This window comes from Hoplias malabaricus, chromosome 7 (genome assembly GCF_029633855.1).
Source record: "Hoplias malabaricus isolate fHopMal1 chromosome 7, fHopMal1.hap1, whole genome shotgun sequence".
In the NCBI taxonomy this organism is placed as follows: Eukaryota; Metazoa; Chordata; class Actinopteri; order Characiformes; family Erythrinidae; genus Hoplias; species Hoplias malabaricus.
The window spans coordinates 1,201,128-1,217,076 of NC_089806.1; the positions used below are offsets into that span (position 1 = coordinate 1,201,128).

A 15,949-nucleotide genomic window follows, 5' to 3' on the forward strand; every position below is an offset into this window, starting at 1 on the left:
TGCAGTCTGATCTGCTTCCTCTTTATATGCAATCTGATCTGTATTTCCTGTTTACATGCAGTCTGATCTGCTTCCTCTTTACCTGCAATCTGATCTGTTTCCTCTTTACCTGCAGTCTGCTCTTCTTCCTCTTTACCTGCAGTCTGATCTGTTTCCTCTTTACATGCAGTCTGATCTGTTTTCTCTTTACCTGCATTCTGATCTGTTTCCCTTTTACCTGCAGTCTGACCTGTTTCCTGTTTATCTGCAGTCTGGTCTGATTCCTCTATACCTGCAGTCTGATCTGATTCCTCTTTACCTGCAGTCTGATCTGTTTCCTCTGCACCTGCATTCTGATCTGCTTCCTGTTTACCTGTAGTCTGATCTGTGTTTCCTGTTTACCTGCAGTCTGATCTGTTTCCAATTTACCTGCAGTTTGATCTGTTTCATCTTTATCTGCAGTCTGATCTGTGCTTCTTCTTTACCTGCAGTCTGATCTGCTTCTTCTTTACCTGCAGTCTGGTCTGTGTTTCCTGTTTACCTGCAGTCTGATCTGCTTCTTCTTTATCTGCAGTCTGATCTGTGCTTACTCTTCACCTGCAGTCTGATCTTCTTCCTCTTTACCTGCAGTCTGATCTTCTTCCTCTTTACCTGCAGGCTGATCTGCTTCCTGTTTATCTGCAGTCTGATCTGCTTCCTCTTTACCTGCAGTCTGATCTGTTTCCTCTTTACCTGCAGTCTGATCTGCTTCCTCTTTACCTGCAGTCTGATCTGTTTCCTGTTTATCAGCAGTCTGATCTGCTTCCTCTTTACCTGCAGTCTGATCTGTTTTCTCTTTACATGCAGACTGATCTGTTTCCTCTTTACTTGCAATCTGATCTGCTTCCTGTTTACCTGCAGTCTGATCTGTTTCCTGTTTATCTGCAGTCTGATCTGTTTCATTTTTACATGCAGTCTGATCTGTTTCATCTTTACATGCAGTCTGATCTGTTTCATCTTTACATGCAGTCTGATCTGTGTTTCCTCTTTACCTGCAGTCTGTTCTGCTTCCATTTTTACCTGCAGTCTGATCTGCTTCCTATGTACCTGCAGTCTGATCTGTGTTTCCTGTTTACCTGCTGTCTGATCTGCTTCCCCTTTACCTGCAGTCTGATCTGTTTCATCTTTACCTGCAGTCTGATCTGTGTTTCCTGTTTACCTGCAGTCTGATCTGCTTCCCCTTTACCTGCAGTCTGATCTGTTTCCTCTGTACCTGCTGTCTGCTCTTCTTCCTCTTTACCTGCTGTCTGCTCTTCTTCCTCTTTACCTGCAGTCTGATCTGTTTCCTCTTTACATGCAGTCTGATCTGTTTTCTCTTTACCTGCAGTCTGATCTGTTTCCCCTTTACCTGCAGTCTGATCTGTTTCCCCTTTACCTGCAGTCTGATCGGTTTCCTCTTTACCTGCAGTCTGACCTGTTTCCTCTTTATCTGCAATCTGATCTGTACTTCCTGTTTACATGCAGTCTGATCTGCTTCCATTTTACCTGCAGTCTGATCTGTTTCCCCTTTACCTGCAGTCTGCTCTTCTTCCTCTTTACCTGCAGTCTGATCTGTTTCCCCTTTACCTGCAGTCTGATCTGTTTCCCCTTTACCTGCAGTCTGATCGGTCTCATCTTTACCTGCAGTCTGACCTGTTTCCTCTTTATCTGCAATCTGATCTGTACTTCCTGTTTACATGCAGTCTGATCTGCTTCCATTTTACCTGCAGTCTGATCTGTTTCCTCTTTACCTGCAGTCTGCTCTTCTTCCTCTTTACCTGCAGTCTGATCTGTTTTCTCTTTACCTGCAGTCTGATCTGTTTCCTCTTTACCTGCAGTCTGATCTGCTTCCTCTTTACCTGCAGTCTGATCTGCTTCCTCTTTACCTGCAGTCTGATCTGTTTTCTCTTTACCTTCAGTCTGATCTGTTTCCTTTTTACCTGCAGTCTGATCTGTTTCCTCTTTACCTGCAGTCTGCTCTTCTTCCTCTTTACCTGCAGTCTGATCTGTTTTCTCTTTACCTGCAGTCTGATCTGTTTCCTTTTTACCTGCAGTCTGATCTGTTTCCTCTTTACCTGCAGTCTGATCTGCTTCCTCTTTACCTGCAGTCTGATGGCGTGTTCGTGTTTCCTCTTCATGTCGTTGATGTACCAGGCCACTGCAGTCATAGTGTAAATGGCCTCCTCCACTACCTCATAGCCCTCCTCCTCACTGTCAAAGTGCTTTGCTATCTCCTGCAGAACAAACAATTAACTACCAACAGTAAACAAACTGTTAACTGTAAACATTGATCTACAAAAATAAATGGAGAATACACATCATAACAAACTGATAAATACCAGCAGAAAGCAAAAGTCTCAAAAACAGGTAAATACAAACGATCAACAGAGGGATAAAAACAGTGTGTAATGAGCAAAATACAAATGCCTCCTACAAAAAAAACAATCCTGTCTATTCTTCCAAAGCATATGTAAGTAAAATCACAATAAAAACATGAGGCAACACTAGCAGCGGAGGGAAGTAAACACCAGATATACGTGCAGTGGGAGCAGTAAAAACACTCTATGGTCATTATGCAGTCACTGTACCGTCACTGTATGGTCATTATACAGTTACTGTACAGTCGCTCTATGCTCATCATAGAGTAACAGTACCGTCATGGTACAGTCACTGTGCAGCTCCTGATGTGTGTTTTGTACAGTGCTGATGTGTAAACACTCTGCAGTTCAGACTCAGGTGTAGGAGTCAGTTCTGACCTGGAGGAGGAGGTGGTATTTCAGGATTCTCTGAACAGGTTTGAGCAGGTAGGAGCCGAGAGGGAGGGAGTGTTTCAGAGATGCCTGTCGATCCCTGAAGAACTTCCCCAGGGTTTTATTCCTCATGCAGTCAGTTAGCGCAGCCACGGAGCTGCGGATAAACACAGGGGTTCAGTATCACACACCTGCCACATACTTCACCCCCAACAGAGCCTGGACACTCCTGCACTGAGCCAATAGACCTGTGTTAACATACCTGCGCTAAAGGACCTGCGCTAACTGACATATGCTAACATACCTGCATTATCAGACCTACGCTCACACACCTGCACTATCAGAACTATGCTAACACACCTGCATTATTGGACCTATGCTAACACACCTGCACTATCAGAACTACGCTAACACACCTGCATTAATATACCTGCGCTAACAGACCTGCATTATCGGACCTATGCTAACACACCTGCACTAACACACCTGCACTAACAGACCTGCACTAAACACACCTGCGCTAACAGACCTGCACTAACACACCTACCCAAACAGATCTACGCTAACACACCTGCGCTAACAGACCTGCACTAACACACCTGCACTAACAGACCTGCACTAAACACATCTACCCAAACAGATCTACGCTAACATACCTGCGCTAACAGACCTATGCTAACACACCTACGCTAACACACCTGCACTAACAGACCTATGCTAACACACCTACGCTAACAGACCTGCATAATCGGACATTCGCTATCAGACCTGTGCTTACACTCTGTGGCTAATTGATCTTCGCTAACATCTTTGCTAACACATCTGCGCTAACATACACATACTCACAGATAACACAGACCTACACACAGCAGCTGTCTGGGACTTACTTTGGGTAGTTGGTGCAGTACTGAGTGTAGATCTCAAAATATTCACTCTGCAAACAAACAAAGAACAAATAAGCTTAGTATTGCACACACACACACACACACACACACACACACTGATGTCCTAAGACAGATACAGTGTTGTGTAATTGTAAAGATCAGAGACTTACCTTCAGCACAAAGCACCTGGCGATGTCCACAGGGTCATTCTCACACTGATCCAGAGCCTGCAGCAGATCACTGACCACACACACACACACACACACACACAAACACACAGCATTAACACACACACACAGCATTAACACAAACACACACAGCATTAACAGAAACACACAGCATTAACAGAAACACACAGCATTAACAGAAACACACAGTATTAACACACACACACACTCACTCCCTCACCACTCCCTCCTCACTCCATCACTCCCTCCAATCCATCACTCCTTCCTCACCCCCTCCTTCACTCCCTCCTCACTCCTTCCACTCCATCACTCCTTCCTCACCCCCTCCTTCACTCCATCACTCCTTCCTCACCCCCTCCTTCACTCCATCACTCCCTCCTCACTCCTTCCACTCCATCACTCCTTCCACTCCATCACTCCTTCCTCACCCCCTCCTTCATTCCATCACTCCTTCCTCACCCCCTCCTTCACTCCATCACTCCCTCCTCACTCCTTCCACTCCATCACTCCTTCCACTCCATCACTCCTTCCTCACTCCCTCCCTCAATCTATCACTCCTTCCTCACTCCCTCACTCACTACATCATTCCCTCCCTCAGTCCTTACTCCCCCCCCTCAGTCCTTCCACTACATCACTCCTTCCTCACTCCTTCACTCCTCCCTCCACTCCATCACTCCTTCCTCACTCCTTCACTCCTTCCTCACTCCGTCCTCACTCCTTCACTCCTCCCTCCACTCCATCACTCCTTCCTCACTCCTTCACTCCTTCCTCACTCCGTCCTCACTCCTTCACTCCTCCCTCCACTCCATCACTCCTTCCTCACTCCTTCACTCCTTCCTCACTCCGTCACTCCCTCCACTCCATCACTCCTTCCTCACTCCCTCACTCACTCCATCATTCCCTCCCTCAGTCCTCACCCCCCCCCCCCATCTCTCTCTCTCTCTGATTCTGACGGTGGTCATTACTTAATCAGTTTGTTAAACATGCAACTCCACAACATGCAGAACAGCACACTGCACACCATTCAGCTCCAAACTGAACACTCCCTCCCTCCCTCTTTCCTGCTCTCACTCCCTCCCTCTCCCCTTCACTCCCTCTCTCCTTCCTTCTTTCTCTCTCTCACTCCCTCCATCTCCCCTCCATCTTTCCCTCTCTCCTTCCCTCCCTCCCTCCTTCCTTCCCTCCTTCTCTCCCTCCCTATCCCCTTCCTTCCCTCCCTCCCTCCCTCCCTATTCTCTTCCCTCCCTCCCTCCCTCCCTATCCCATTCCCTCCCTCCCTATCCCCTTCCTTCCCTCCCTCCCTCCCTATCCCCTCCCTCCCTCCCTCCCTCCCTATCCCCTCCCTCCCTATCCCCTTCCCTCCCTCCCTCCCTCCCTATCCCCTTCCCTCCCTCCCTCCCTATCCCCTTCCCTCCATCCCTCCCTATCCCCTTCCTTCCTCCCCTCCCTATCCCCTTCCCTCCCTCCCTCCCTATCCCCTTCCTTCCCTCCCTCCCTCTCTCTCCCCTTCCCTCCCTCTTTCCCTCCATTCCTCCCTCCCTCTTTCCCTTCCTTCACTCACTCCCTTTCTCCCTCACTCCCTCTCTCCCTCACTCACCATGTGCAGGTTAAAGGGCCACTGTGGAGATACTGGATCTGATTGAACACAGTGTTAGAAACACTTCAATCACTAAACACGCTGTCCAACTTCCTGTGTGACTGAGTGGGTGTGTCCTGTGTGTCAATCTGCCCCTCTTTCCCATGGCAACAACAGCCCAGTATGACCTCTCTGTGTTACGGGAGTAAAGTGCTAATGTTTTACTTGGAAACTCTGTCAGCTCTGGAGTTCCTGACTGAACCAGAGTGAGCCTCTGCAGACCTCCACACTGCGATCCAGCTCTTTAAATCAGAGGGCAACACAATACAGTGCCGCCTGGTGGTCAGAAATGGCACTCCCTCTGCTGCATTAGCTTTGATCCGAAGAGTTCAGGTCTGAGTCACGTCAGAACAGAGGTAGACCAATGTTACCTCATGTAAAGAAGAGAATGTCTAGAGCAGTGACAATAAAACAGAGCAGGTTCAGCTCGGCTCTGACAGAGTTAATCAGATGGATCTAACGTCCCTGTGTCCACAGTGGACAGCTGCTGTCTCCGGGGTGGGGTTTCTGACGGAGTCTGACGATAGGGATGAGGGAGAACAGCGGAAATCAGATCAGACACTGTGGGTTTGTGTTATAAAGCTGTAATAAACAGACACTCTGGAGTGGGGATTGTTATTTTTTTAGTTTTGTAAACACACATTTTAATTCATCTGTCTTCTATATATTTCTTTCTACCCTGTGTTTACTGTGCCCCTGCAGTATTTACTACCACCTCTAGAGGGCACACTGACTCTAGAGCATCTGACCTCTCTCAGGATGAGAGTCCGGGCTCAGGAACAGCATGAGAGAGTTAACAGTGTAGAAGCAGAACAGCATTGCAATGTTTTGCTTTAGTTCACATTATATTCTGGGTTTTGTTTCTGATTTGACTCTGTTCCTTAGAGGTCGGAAAAACTATTAAACTCATTAAACCTTAGTGGAATCCTCAGGAAACTTAATGCTGATAAAGAAGAATGCATTTCTGTTTACAACAGACGCTATGTTACAAAACTTCAATAATCAGATGCTGTAATAAACATGTAATAGTCATTATTTTTTAAATGGAATATGACTGTAAAAAGCTGCAACTATCACTGTGTAATAAATGCATAATAAACACATGAATGTAAAGCTGTACTCACTGTTACAAAGTTGAAATAATCTGACACTTCTATAATAATATTTGCTGTAATAAGTGCTGTAATAATAAAATCAGATAAAGCAGTTATAAAGCTGTAATAATCAGAGTGTGATAAAGGTGTAATAATCAGACTGAAATAAAGCTGTGATAATCAGAGTGTGTAATAAAACTAACATCAGAGTGTGTATAAAAGCTGTAATGATCAGTGTGTAATAAAGCTATAATAATCAGAGTGTGTAATAAAGCTTTAGCAATCAGAGTGTGTATAAAAGCTGTAATAATCAGTGTGTAATAAAGCTGTAATAATCAGAGTGTGTAATAAAGCTGTAGTAATCACCTGTTGAACTCGTAGATGTCCTCGATGTTCCCAAACAGAGCGCACACCTGTTCTGGGCCGATCTGGAGGTCTGCCGTGTCAATGATGTGGGCCAGATAGTCCTGAATAAACAACAACAGCAATGACACTGAGTAAAAGACAGGGGGCAGCAAAGAGATCAGTCAGAGAGAAACACACTCCCATCACAGACTTTTATTATGAAGTGCGTGGAAGAAAATACAACAGTAGAACCTTTCCCAACACAACCACTGAGAGGAACCAGGACTCGAGAGGAGAACCTCCCTCAGAGAGAGAGAGAGCCACTGAGAGCAGTGTGGTTCTCTGAGCTGGTTCTGATGAAGGAGGAGAACTGTGACAGTGACTGTACAGATCTGAGGTTCTAGAGTACAGGTGAGAGTGTGGGTTTCTCCGCAGTGTGGGAGTGTGTGGAACTGAACAGCGTTCTCCTGCACGTTCCGGAGGAGACGGTAATGTGTTACACAACCAGATAATCCACAGGATAATCCAATCACCAGGATCAGCCACCTCCCAAAGGTCACAGAGAACCACTCACTCATTCATCCATTCACCCACAGAGGACATGGTCAAACCAGAGCAGCAGAACATCCCTCTAATGTCTCACTGTGTCTCTCTACGGTCTCTCTGTGCCTCTCTACAGTCTCTATGTGTCTCTCTACAGTTTGTTTGTCTCTATTATTTCTCTGTGTTTCTCTACAGTCTCTTTGTATCTCTGTGTGTCTCTATGTTAATCTCTAGTCTCTTTGGGTCTCTCTACCGTCACTCTTGTTAATCTATACAGTCTCTTTGTGTCTCTCTACCGTCTCCCTGTGTCTCTCTACCGTTTCTCTTTGTTAATCTATACAGTCTCTTTGTGTCTCTCTACCATCTCTCTGTGTTAATCTCTACTGTCTCTTTGTGTCTCTCTACCTTCTCTGTGTTAATGTCTACTGTCTCCGTGTCTCTCTACCGTCTCTGTGTTAATCTCTACTGTCTCTTTGTGTCTCTCTACCGTCTCTCTGTGTTAATCTCTACTGTCTCTTTGTGTCTCTCTATCGTCTCTCTGTGTTAATCTCTACAGTCTCTTTGTGTCTCTCTTTGTTAACCTCTACAGTCTCTTTGTGTTAATCTCTATTGTCTTTTTGCATCTCTTTATGTTAATCTCTACTGTCTCTTTGTGTCTCTGTACCGTCTCTGTGTTAATCTCTACTGTCTCTTTGTGTCTCTCTACCATCTCTGTGTTAATCTCTACTGTCTCTTTGTGTCTCTCTACCGTCTCTCTGTGTTAATCTCTGCAGTCTCTTTGTGTCTCTGTAACGTCTCTGTGTTAATCTCTACTGTCTCTTTGTGTCTCTCTACCATCTCTGTGTTAATCTCTACTGTCTCTTTGTGTCTCTCTACCATCTCTGTGTTAATCTCTGCAGTCTCTTTGTGTCTCTGTACCGTCTCTGTGTTAATCTATACAGTCTCTTTGTGTCTCTCTACCATCTCTCTGTGTTAATCTCTACTGTCTCTTTGTGTCTCTCTACCTTCTCTGTGTTAATGTCTACTGTCTCCGTGTCTCTCTACCGTCTCTCTGTGTTAATCTCTACAGTCTCTTTGTGTCTCTCTTTGTTAACCTCTACAGTCTCTTTGTGTTAATCTCTATTGTCTTTTTGCATCTCTTTATGTTAATCTCTACTGTCTCTTTGTGTCTCTGTACCGTCTCTGTGTTAATCTCTACTGTCTCTTTGTGTCTCTCTACCATCTCTGTGTTAATCTCTACTGTCTCTTTGTGTCTCTCTACCGTCTCTGTGTTAATCTCTGCAGTCTCTTTGTGTCTCTGTACCGTCTCTGTGTTAATCTATACAGTCTCTTTGTGTCTCTGTACCATCTCTGTGTTAATCTCTACCATCTCCCTGTGTCTCCTGCGATCTCTCGGGTGAGTGTTTACCTCCACGATGCTGCGGAGATCCCTGACGTACATCCTCTCAGTCTCGATGATCTCCATGACGACGCGGTCCAGGTAGGAGAGCTGAGGGTTTGGAGCCATGGCTTTAGAGGCGAAGGGAATCACAGGTTCAGAGCCTGGGGAGAAGCATCTTATTAAACACTCGGAACTGTTCCAGCACACAACAGAACATCAACACCGGTTCTAGACTGTCACTGCAGCGGAACGTCTTCACTTCCGCGGGCTAGACATCAGAAGTGGACCAGGTCCACATTACTGCGCTCACACTGACCCCTGACTTCATGGTTCTACTCACAGTCTCTGTTCTGGACGCAGGGATCCGCAGGTCTGGGGTTCTCTGGGTTCTTCTGGTTCTCTGCTGTAAGCAGATCCAGTTCATCGTCAGTGGTCAGCACAGCACCGGAGGAACCAAAATCGTCCCGAGAAGACCCAGAACCGAATGAAACAGTGGACACCAAACTCACCGGCCTCGCGGCGTCCGAGACATCAGAGCACACGGACACTCGGTCACTGCTGCTGACCGACACAGTGGACAACCGAGGAGACTCTACACAGGAGAGAGAGATCCACACAACCAATCAGAGGGTCAGGTCTCACACACACACACACACACACACACACATCACCTCCATGCTGAAAAACACTGACATAAACACAGCATGATGTCACTCTGAGTTTGTTTATAGAATATCAGGAGTTACACCAACTGAAACATGCACACATAAATGTTCATACCACCTTAAAATCAACACATCCCACAAATTCACTTTAACAACACTTCATCCTGCTTCATACCACCTTTAAACCAAACCACCCAATCATCATCACTTTAAAAACACAGCATAATGTTTCATACCACCTTAATACACAACATTCTAGTTAAGCAATAACACTCTGGAGCATGGAATCTTCCACCTTAAACAGCACACTCTGGTAAAGACATAGTCATTAATCACGTCTTCAACTCCAGACACGACCCCACAGAGTCCAGCAGGTGAGTCCACCTTAACACTCAGTCCCTGGTGGAGGAGGAAGAGGAGAACAGGAGGAGAACGGGTGGAGGACGAGGAGGACAGGAAGACGAGCACAAGAGGAGGACAGGGGGAGAAGGAGGAGAAGAGGACAGGTGGAGGAGGAAGAGGAGCACAAGAGGAGGACGGGGAGGAGGAGGACAGGAGGAGGAGGAGTATGGAGTCAAAAAAGGGTCAAAAAGATTTAGTTTGTAAAAACAATACTCACAAATGTAACAGTTTTTTTTGTATTGTTTTACAAACTAAATCTTTTTGACCCTTTTTTGACTCCATGGAGGAGGAGGAGCAGAGGAGGACATGTCTCCTCCTCTTCCTGTTTTCAAAAATACACACATTCAAACACTGGACTTTAACCCCCATGCCATAAACCACACACACACTCGTCTATGGACGGTAACTAAGCTCCATTAACCTCTGTCTGTTCTACAGGAACGCCGTTCCACCGCTGTAAACCCCACAGAACCCAACCCACACTGTCCCTAAACGTCCAGTTCCACCTGCAGGGAACCGCTCTGATCCCTCCAGAAACTCCCTCAGAACTTCAGCGTTCAGCACCTCAGAATCAGCTCTTCAAACACACACACACACACAAACACACACACACGCACACACTCACCGAGATAGCGGAGCACCCTGCGCCTAAACACCCCCTTCCTGGAGAACCTCAACTCCAGCTGGAGAACCCACCACCACAGCTGCAAGGGTCTCTGTTCTAGAACCTTCATTACTCTCTCTGAGAATAAAGATCCACACCATCCCCAAAATCCTTCAGGCTTGTCCTACTGTTCTATAGGGTTCCTACGCTTCTCCAGGTTTTCCAAGTGTTATCCATGGTTCTCCTCCAGTTCTCCTGGTTCCTCTGTAGTTCTCCTGTTCAGTTGTGCGGTGACAACCCTGTGGCTGTGCTGTGTACCTCCTGCTGTATGCCTCTGTTCACTCTCACTCACAGAACCATGTGCTCAGGACGAGAGCACCCCCTCAGGCAGGTACACATCACTACAGCTGGAGAAGAACAGCGCCCCCTCAGGCAGGAACAATCACTTCAGTTATAAGGTGTTCTGCTGCGGACTAAGCAGTCCATCTCCCCTTTTCCCTGCTACACCCCTCCTCTATTTCCTGCTAGAGATTTAAGGTGGAGTGTTGTCTGACTGTTTGAAGCTGGGGAGGGCAGTGGGATTTAAGGTGGAGTGTTGTCTGACTGAAGCTGGGGAGGGCAGTGGGATTTAAGGTGAAGTGTTGTCTGACTGAAGCTGGGGAGGGCAGTGAGATTTAAGGTGGAGTGTTGTCTGACTGAAGCTGGGGAGGGCAGTGAGATTTAAGGTGGAGTGTTGTCTGACTGAAGCTGGAGAGGGCTGTGAGATTTAAGGTGGAGTGTTGTCTGACTGAAGCTGGGGAGGGCAGTGAGATTTAAGGTGGAGTGTTGTCTGACTGAAGCTGGGGAGGGCAGTGAGATTTAAGGTGGAGAGTTGTCTGACTGTTTGAAGCTGGAGAGGGCAGTGAGATTTAAGGTGGAGGGTTGACTGACTGAAGCTGGGGAGGGCAGTGAGATTTAAGGTGGAGAGTTGTCTGACTGTTTGATGCTGGAGAGGGCAGTGAGATTTAAGGTGGAGAGTTGTCTGACTGTCTGAAGCTGGAGAGGGCAGTGAGATTTAAGGTGGAGTGTTGTCTGACTGTTTGAAGCTGGGGAGGGCTGTGAGATTTAAGGTGGCGTGTTGTCTGACTGTTTGAAGCTGGGGAGGGCTGTGAGATTTAAGGTGGAAGGTTGTCTGACTGTTTGAAGCTGGAGAGGGCACTGAGATTTAAGGTGGAGTGTTGTCTGACTGAAGCTGGGGAGGGCAGTGCCCCCTCAGGCAGGAACAATCACTTCAGTTATAAGGTGTTCTGCTGCGGACTAAGCAGTCCATCTCCCCTTTTCCCTGCTACACCCCTCCTCTATTTCCTGCTAGAGATTTAAGGTGGAGTGTTGTCTGACTGTTTGAAGCTGGAGAGGGCTGTGAGATTTAAGGTGGAGTGTTGACTGACTGAAGCTGGGGAGGGCAGTGAGATTTAAGGTGGAGTGTTGTCTGACTGAAGCTGGGGAGGGCAGTGAGATTTAAGGTGGAGTGTTGTCTGACTGAAGCTGGGGAGAACTGTGAGATTTAAGGTGGAGTGTTGTCTGACTGAAGCTGGGGAGGGCAGTGAGATTTAAGGTGGAGTGTTGTCTGACTGAAGCTGGGGAGAACTGTGAGATTTAAGGTGGAGTGTTGTCTGACTGAAGCTGGGGAGGGCAGTGAGATTTAAGGTGGAGTGTTGTCTGACTGAAGCTGGGGAGAACTGTGAGATTTAAGGTGGAGTGTTGTCTGACTGTTTGAAGCTGGGGAGGGCAGTGAGATTTAGGGTGGAGGGTTGTCTGACTGAAGCTGGGGAGGGCTGTGAGATTTAAGGTGGAGTGTTGTCTGACTGAAGCTGGGGAAGGCTGTGAGATTTAAGGTGGAGAGTTGTCTGACTGAAGCTGGAAAGGGCAGTGAGATTTAAGGTGGAATGTTGTCTGACTGTTTGAAGCTGGAGAGGGCAGTGAGATTTAAGGTGGAGTGTTGTCTGACTGAAGCTGGAGAGGGCAGTGAGATTTAAGGTGGAGTGTTGTCTGACTGTTTGAAGCTGGAGAGGGCAGTGAGATTTAAGGTGGAATGTTGTCTGACTGTTTGAAGCTGGAGAGGGCAGTGAGATTTAAGGTGGAGTGTTGTCTGACTGAAGCTGGAGAGGGCAGTGAGATTTAAGGTGGAGTGTTGTCTGACTGAAGCTGGGGAGGGCTGTGAGATTTAAGGTGGAGTGTTGTCTGACTGTTTGAAGCTGGAGAGGGCAGTGAGATTTAAGGTGGAGTGTTGTCTGACTGGTTGAAGCTAGAGAGGGCAGTGAGATTTAAGGTGGAGTGTTGTCTGACTGTTTGAAGCTGGAGAGGGCAGTGAGATTTAAGGTGGAGTGTTGTCTGACTGTTTGAAGCTGGAGAGGGCTGTGAGATTTAAGGTGGAGTGTTGTCTGACTGAAGCTGGAGAGGGCAGTGCGATTTAAGGTGGAGAGTTGTCTGACTGTTTGAAGCTGGAGAGGGCTGTGAGAGTTAAGGTGGAGTGTTGTCTGACTGTTTAAGCTGGAGAGGGCAGTGAGATTTAAGGTGGAGTGTTGTCTGACTGTTTGAAGCTGGGGAGGGCTGTGAGAGTAAAGGTAGAGTGTTTTCTGACTGTTTGAAGCTGGGGAGGGCTGTGAGATTTAAGGTGGAGAGTTGTCTGACTGAAGCTGGAGAGGGCAGTGAGATTTAAGGTGGAGTGTTGTCTGACTGTTTGAAGCTGGAGAGGGCAGTGAGATTTAAGGTGGAGAGTTGTCTGACTGAAGCTGGAGAGGGCAGTGAGATTTAAGGTGGAGTGTTGTCTGACTGTTTGAAGCTAGGGAGGGCAGTGAGATTTAAGGTGGAGTGTTGTCTGACTGTTTCATGCTGGGGAGGGCTGTGAGATTTAAGGTGGAGTGTTGTCTGACTGAAGCTGGGGAGGGCTGTGAGATTTAAGGTGGAGAGTTGTCTGACTGAAGCTGGAGAGGGCAGTGAGATTTAAGGTGGAGTGTTGTCTGACTGTTTGAAGCTGGGGAGGGCTGTGAGATTTAAGGTGGAGAGTTGTCTGACTGAAGCTGGAGAGGGCAGTGAGATTTAAGGTGGAGTGTTGTCTGACTGTTTGAAGCTGGAGAGGGCTGAGAGATTTAATGTGGAGTGTTGTCTGACTGTTTGAAGCTGGAGAGGGCTGTGAGATTTAAGGTGGAGTGTTGTCTGAATGAAGCTGGAGAGGGCTGTGAGATTTAAGGTGGAGTGTTGTCTGACTGTTTGAAGCTGGGGAGGGCAGTGGGATTTAAGGTGGAGTGTTGTCTGACTGTTTGAAGTTGGGGAGGGCAGTGGGATTTAAGGTGGAGTGTTGTCTGACTGTTTGAAGCTGGAGAGGGCTGTGAGATTTAAGGTGGAGTGTTGTCTGACTGTTTGAAGCTGGGGAGGGCAGTGGGATTTAAGGTGGATTGTTGTCTGACTGTTTGAAGCTGGAGAGGGCAGTGAGATTTAAGGTGGAGTGTTGTCTGACTGTTTGAAGCTGGGGAGGGCTGTGTGATTTAAGGTGGAGTGTTGTCTGACTGTTTGAAGCTGGAGAGGGCTGTGAGAGTTAAGGCAGAGGGTTGTGTGACTGTTTGAAGCCAGCGGTCAGTGGTCAGCGGGAGGTGTTTGGAGGTGTTTGAAGGTCACGGTGTCCTGCAGAGGTCTGATATTTACCTGCTGTGTGAAGTGTTAGACTCAGAGCTGGAGATATGAGGTTTACTGTCTGAAAGCCTCACCCTGGAGGAGCTGAAATAGACTCTCTCCTCTATAAACACACCCACAGGAAATACAGGACCCACAGTGGCAGGACGCCACAGAACCGGCCCCCAGGAGACAGCAGAGCTCTGTCAGAGCCTCTTCTAACACCCCCCCCCATCCCCCACTGCACATCCTCATAACACTCCACACCCTCAGCCCAGGATCACTCACACACAGTCTACCTCAATGCAGCTGGGCAAAACATCTGGACACAACAGACAGCTGCAGCCACTTCTCTGATACAGGGTCAACAACGGGTTAATGAAGAGTTAATGAAGCGTTAATGTAGGGTTAATATAGTCTTAATGAGGATTTAATGAAGAGTCAATGAAGGGTTAATACAGTCTTAATGAGGAGTTAAAGAACAGTTAATGAAGGGTTAATACAGTCTTGAGGAGTTAATGAAGAGTTAATGAAGGGTTAATACAGTCTTAATGAGGAGTTAATGAAGAGTTAATGAAGGGTTGATACAGTTTTAATGAAGAGTTAATGAAGGGTTAATACAGTTTTAATGAAGAGTTAATGAAGGGTTAATACAGTCTTAATGAGGAGTTAATGAAGAGTTAATGAAGGGTTGATACAGTTTTAATGAGGAGTTAATGAAGAGTTAATGAAGGGTTGATACAGTTTTAATGAGGAGTTAATGAAGAGTTAATGAAGGGTTGATACAGTTTTAATGAGGAGTTAATGAAGACTGGTTTATGTCTCTGCATGTCTCAAAGTCTCCTCTGTTTTTCTCTAAGTGTGTCCCTTTGTGATATTGTGTCTCCTCTGTGTCTCAGTGACATTGTGTCTTCTCTGTGTGTGTTTCAGTGTGTCCCTTTGTGACATTGTGTCTCCCTTTGTGTGTCTCCTCTGCCCTCTGTGTCTCGTGTCTTAGTGCATCTCCACTGTGTCTTTGCATGTCTCCTCTGTGTCTCAGTGTCTCCTCTATGTGTCTGTGATACTGTGTCTTCTCTGTGTCTCTGCATATCTCAGTGTGTCTCCTCTGATACTTTATGTCTCAGTGTGTCTCCTCTGTGTCTCAGTGTCGCTTGTTTCTCTGCTCTGTCTTTGCCTGTCTCAGTGTGTCTCCTCTGTGTCTCAGTGTGCCCCCATTATTACTTTGTGTTTCCTCTGTGTGTCTCTGACCCCATCCAGCACACTGTACAGACCGTACTCTCCCTGTGCTACATAGTTGTGTTGTGTTTATTCTTGCTTTATCTGTTTATTTGTTTTTAAACTCTTTTTTTCTTATTTCTTTCTTCTATCTTACTTGTTTTATTATTTAAACCCAGTGTTAAAATAATTACTTACATTTTTAACCAACACTCGAACTCCACCCACCACCCACCACAGTGTAAAGACCCTCGAGACCCTCACACACACTCAGACCCTGGCCCTCCCTCTCCCCCGAGTACTCACTGCACGGTTACAGTCTATATAGTGTTACTGTTTACACAACTCAGAGTGTGAGTGAGAACACACGAACAAACACACACACACACACACACACACACACACACACACACACACACATGCACAGACACCAGCAGAAAATAAACACCACTACATTGAAACACATCTCCCCCTGTAATAAACACCACTATATTAATGAACACATCACCCCTGTAATAAACAACTCAACACTGTAATAAGCACCTCACTCCGTAATAAACACCACTTCATTAATAAACACATCACTTCTGTAATATA

The 15,949-nt window shown here is 46.6% G+C and overlaps 1 protein-coding gene across 4 annotated transcripts in view; it reads right to left on the bottom strand.

The window, feature by feature from the left end:
- The window catches only part of plekhg3 (pleckstrin homology and RhoGEF domain containing G3), a 48,769-nt gene that overhangs the window by 21,463 nt on the left and 11,357 nt on the right, over positions 1 to 15,949 (bottom strand). For 2 of the 4 annotated variants that reach the window (XM_066676183.1, XM_066676181.1), the window contains exons 3-9: positions 9,159 to 9,410; positions 8,846 to 8,979; positions 6,916 to 7,016; positions 3,802 to 3,871; positions 3,635 to 3,681; positions 2,754 to 2,904; positions 2,100 to 2,231 (exon numbers count right to left, since the gene is read on the bottom strand). In XM_066676183.1, coding sequence (XP_066532280.1) covers positions 2,100 to 2,231; positions 2,754 to 2,904; positions 3,635 to 3,681; positions 3,802 to 3,871; positions 6,916 to 7,016; positions 8,846 to 8,979; positions 9,159 to 9,410 — 887 coding nt within the window. Of the gene's footprint in view, positions 1 to 2,099; positions 2,232 to 2,753; positions 2,905 to 3,634; positions 3,682 to 3,801; positions 3,872 to 6,915; positions 7,017 to 8,845; positions 8,980 to 9,158; positions 9,411 to 10,510; positions 10,558 to 15,949 lie in introns of those variants that run through there. The other 2 variants (XM_066676184.1, XM_066676185.1) reach the window with 2 other exon arrangements.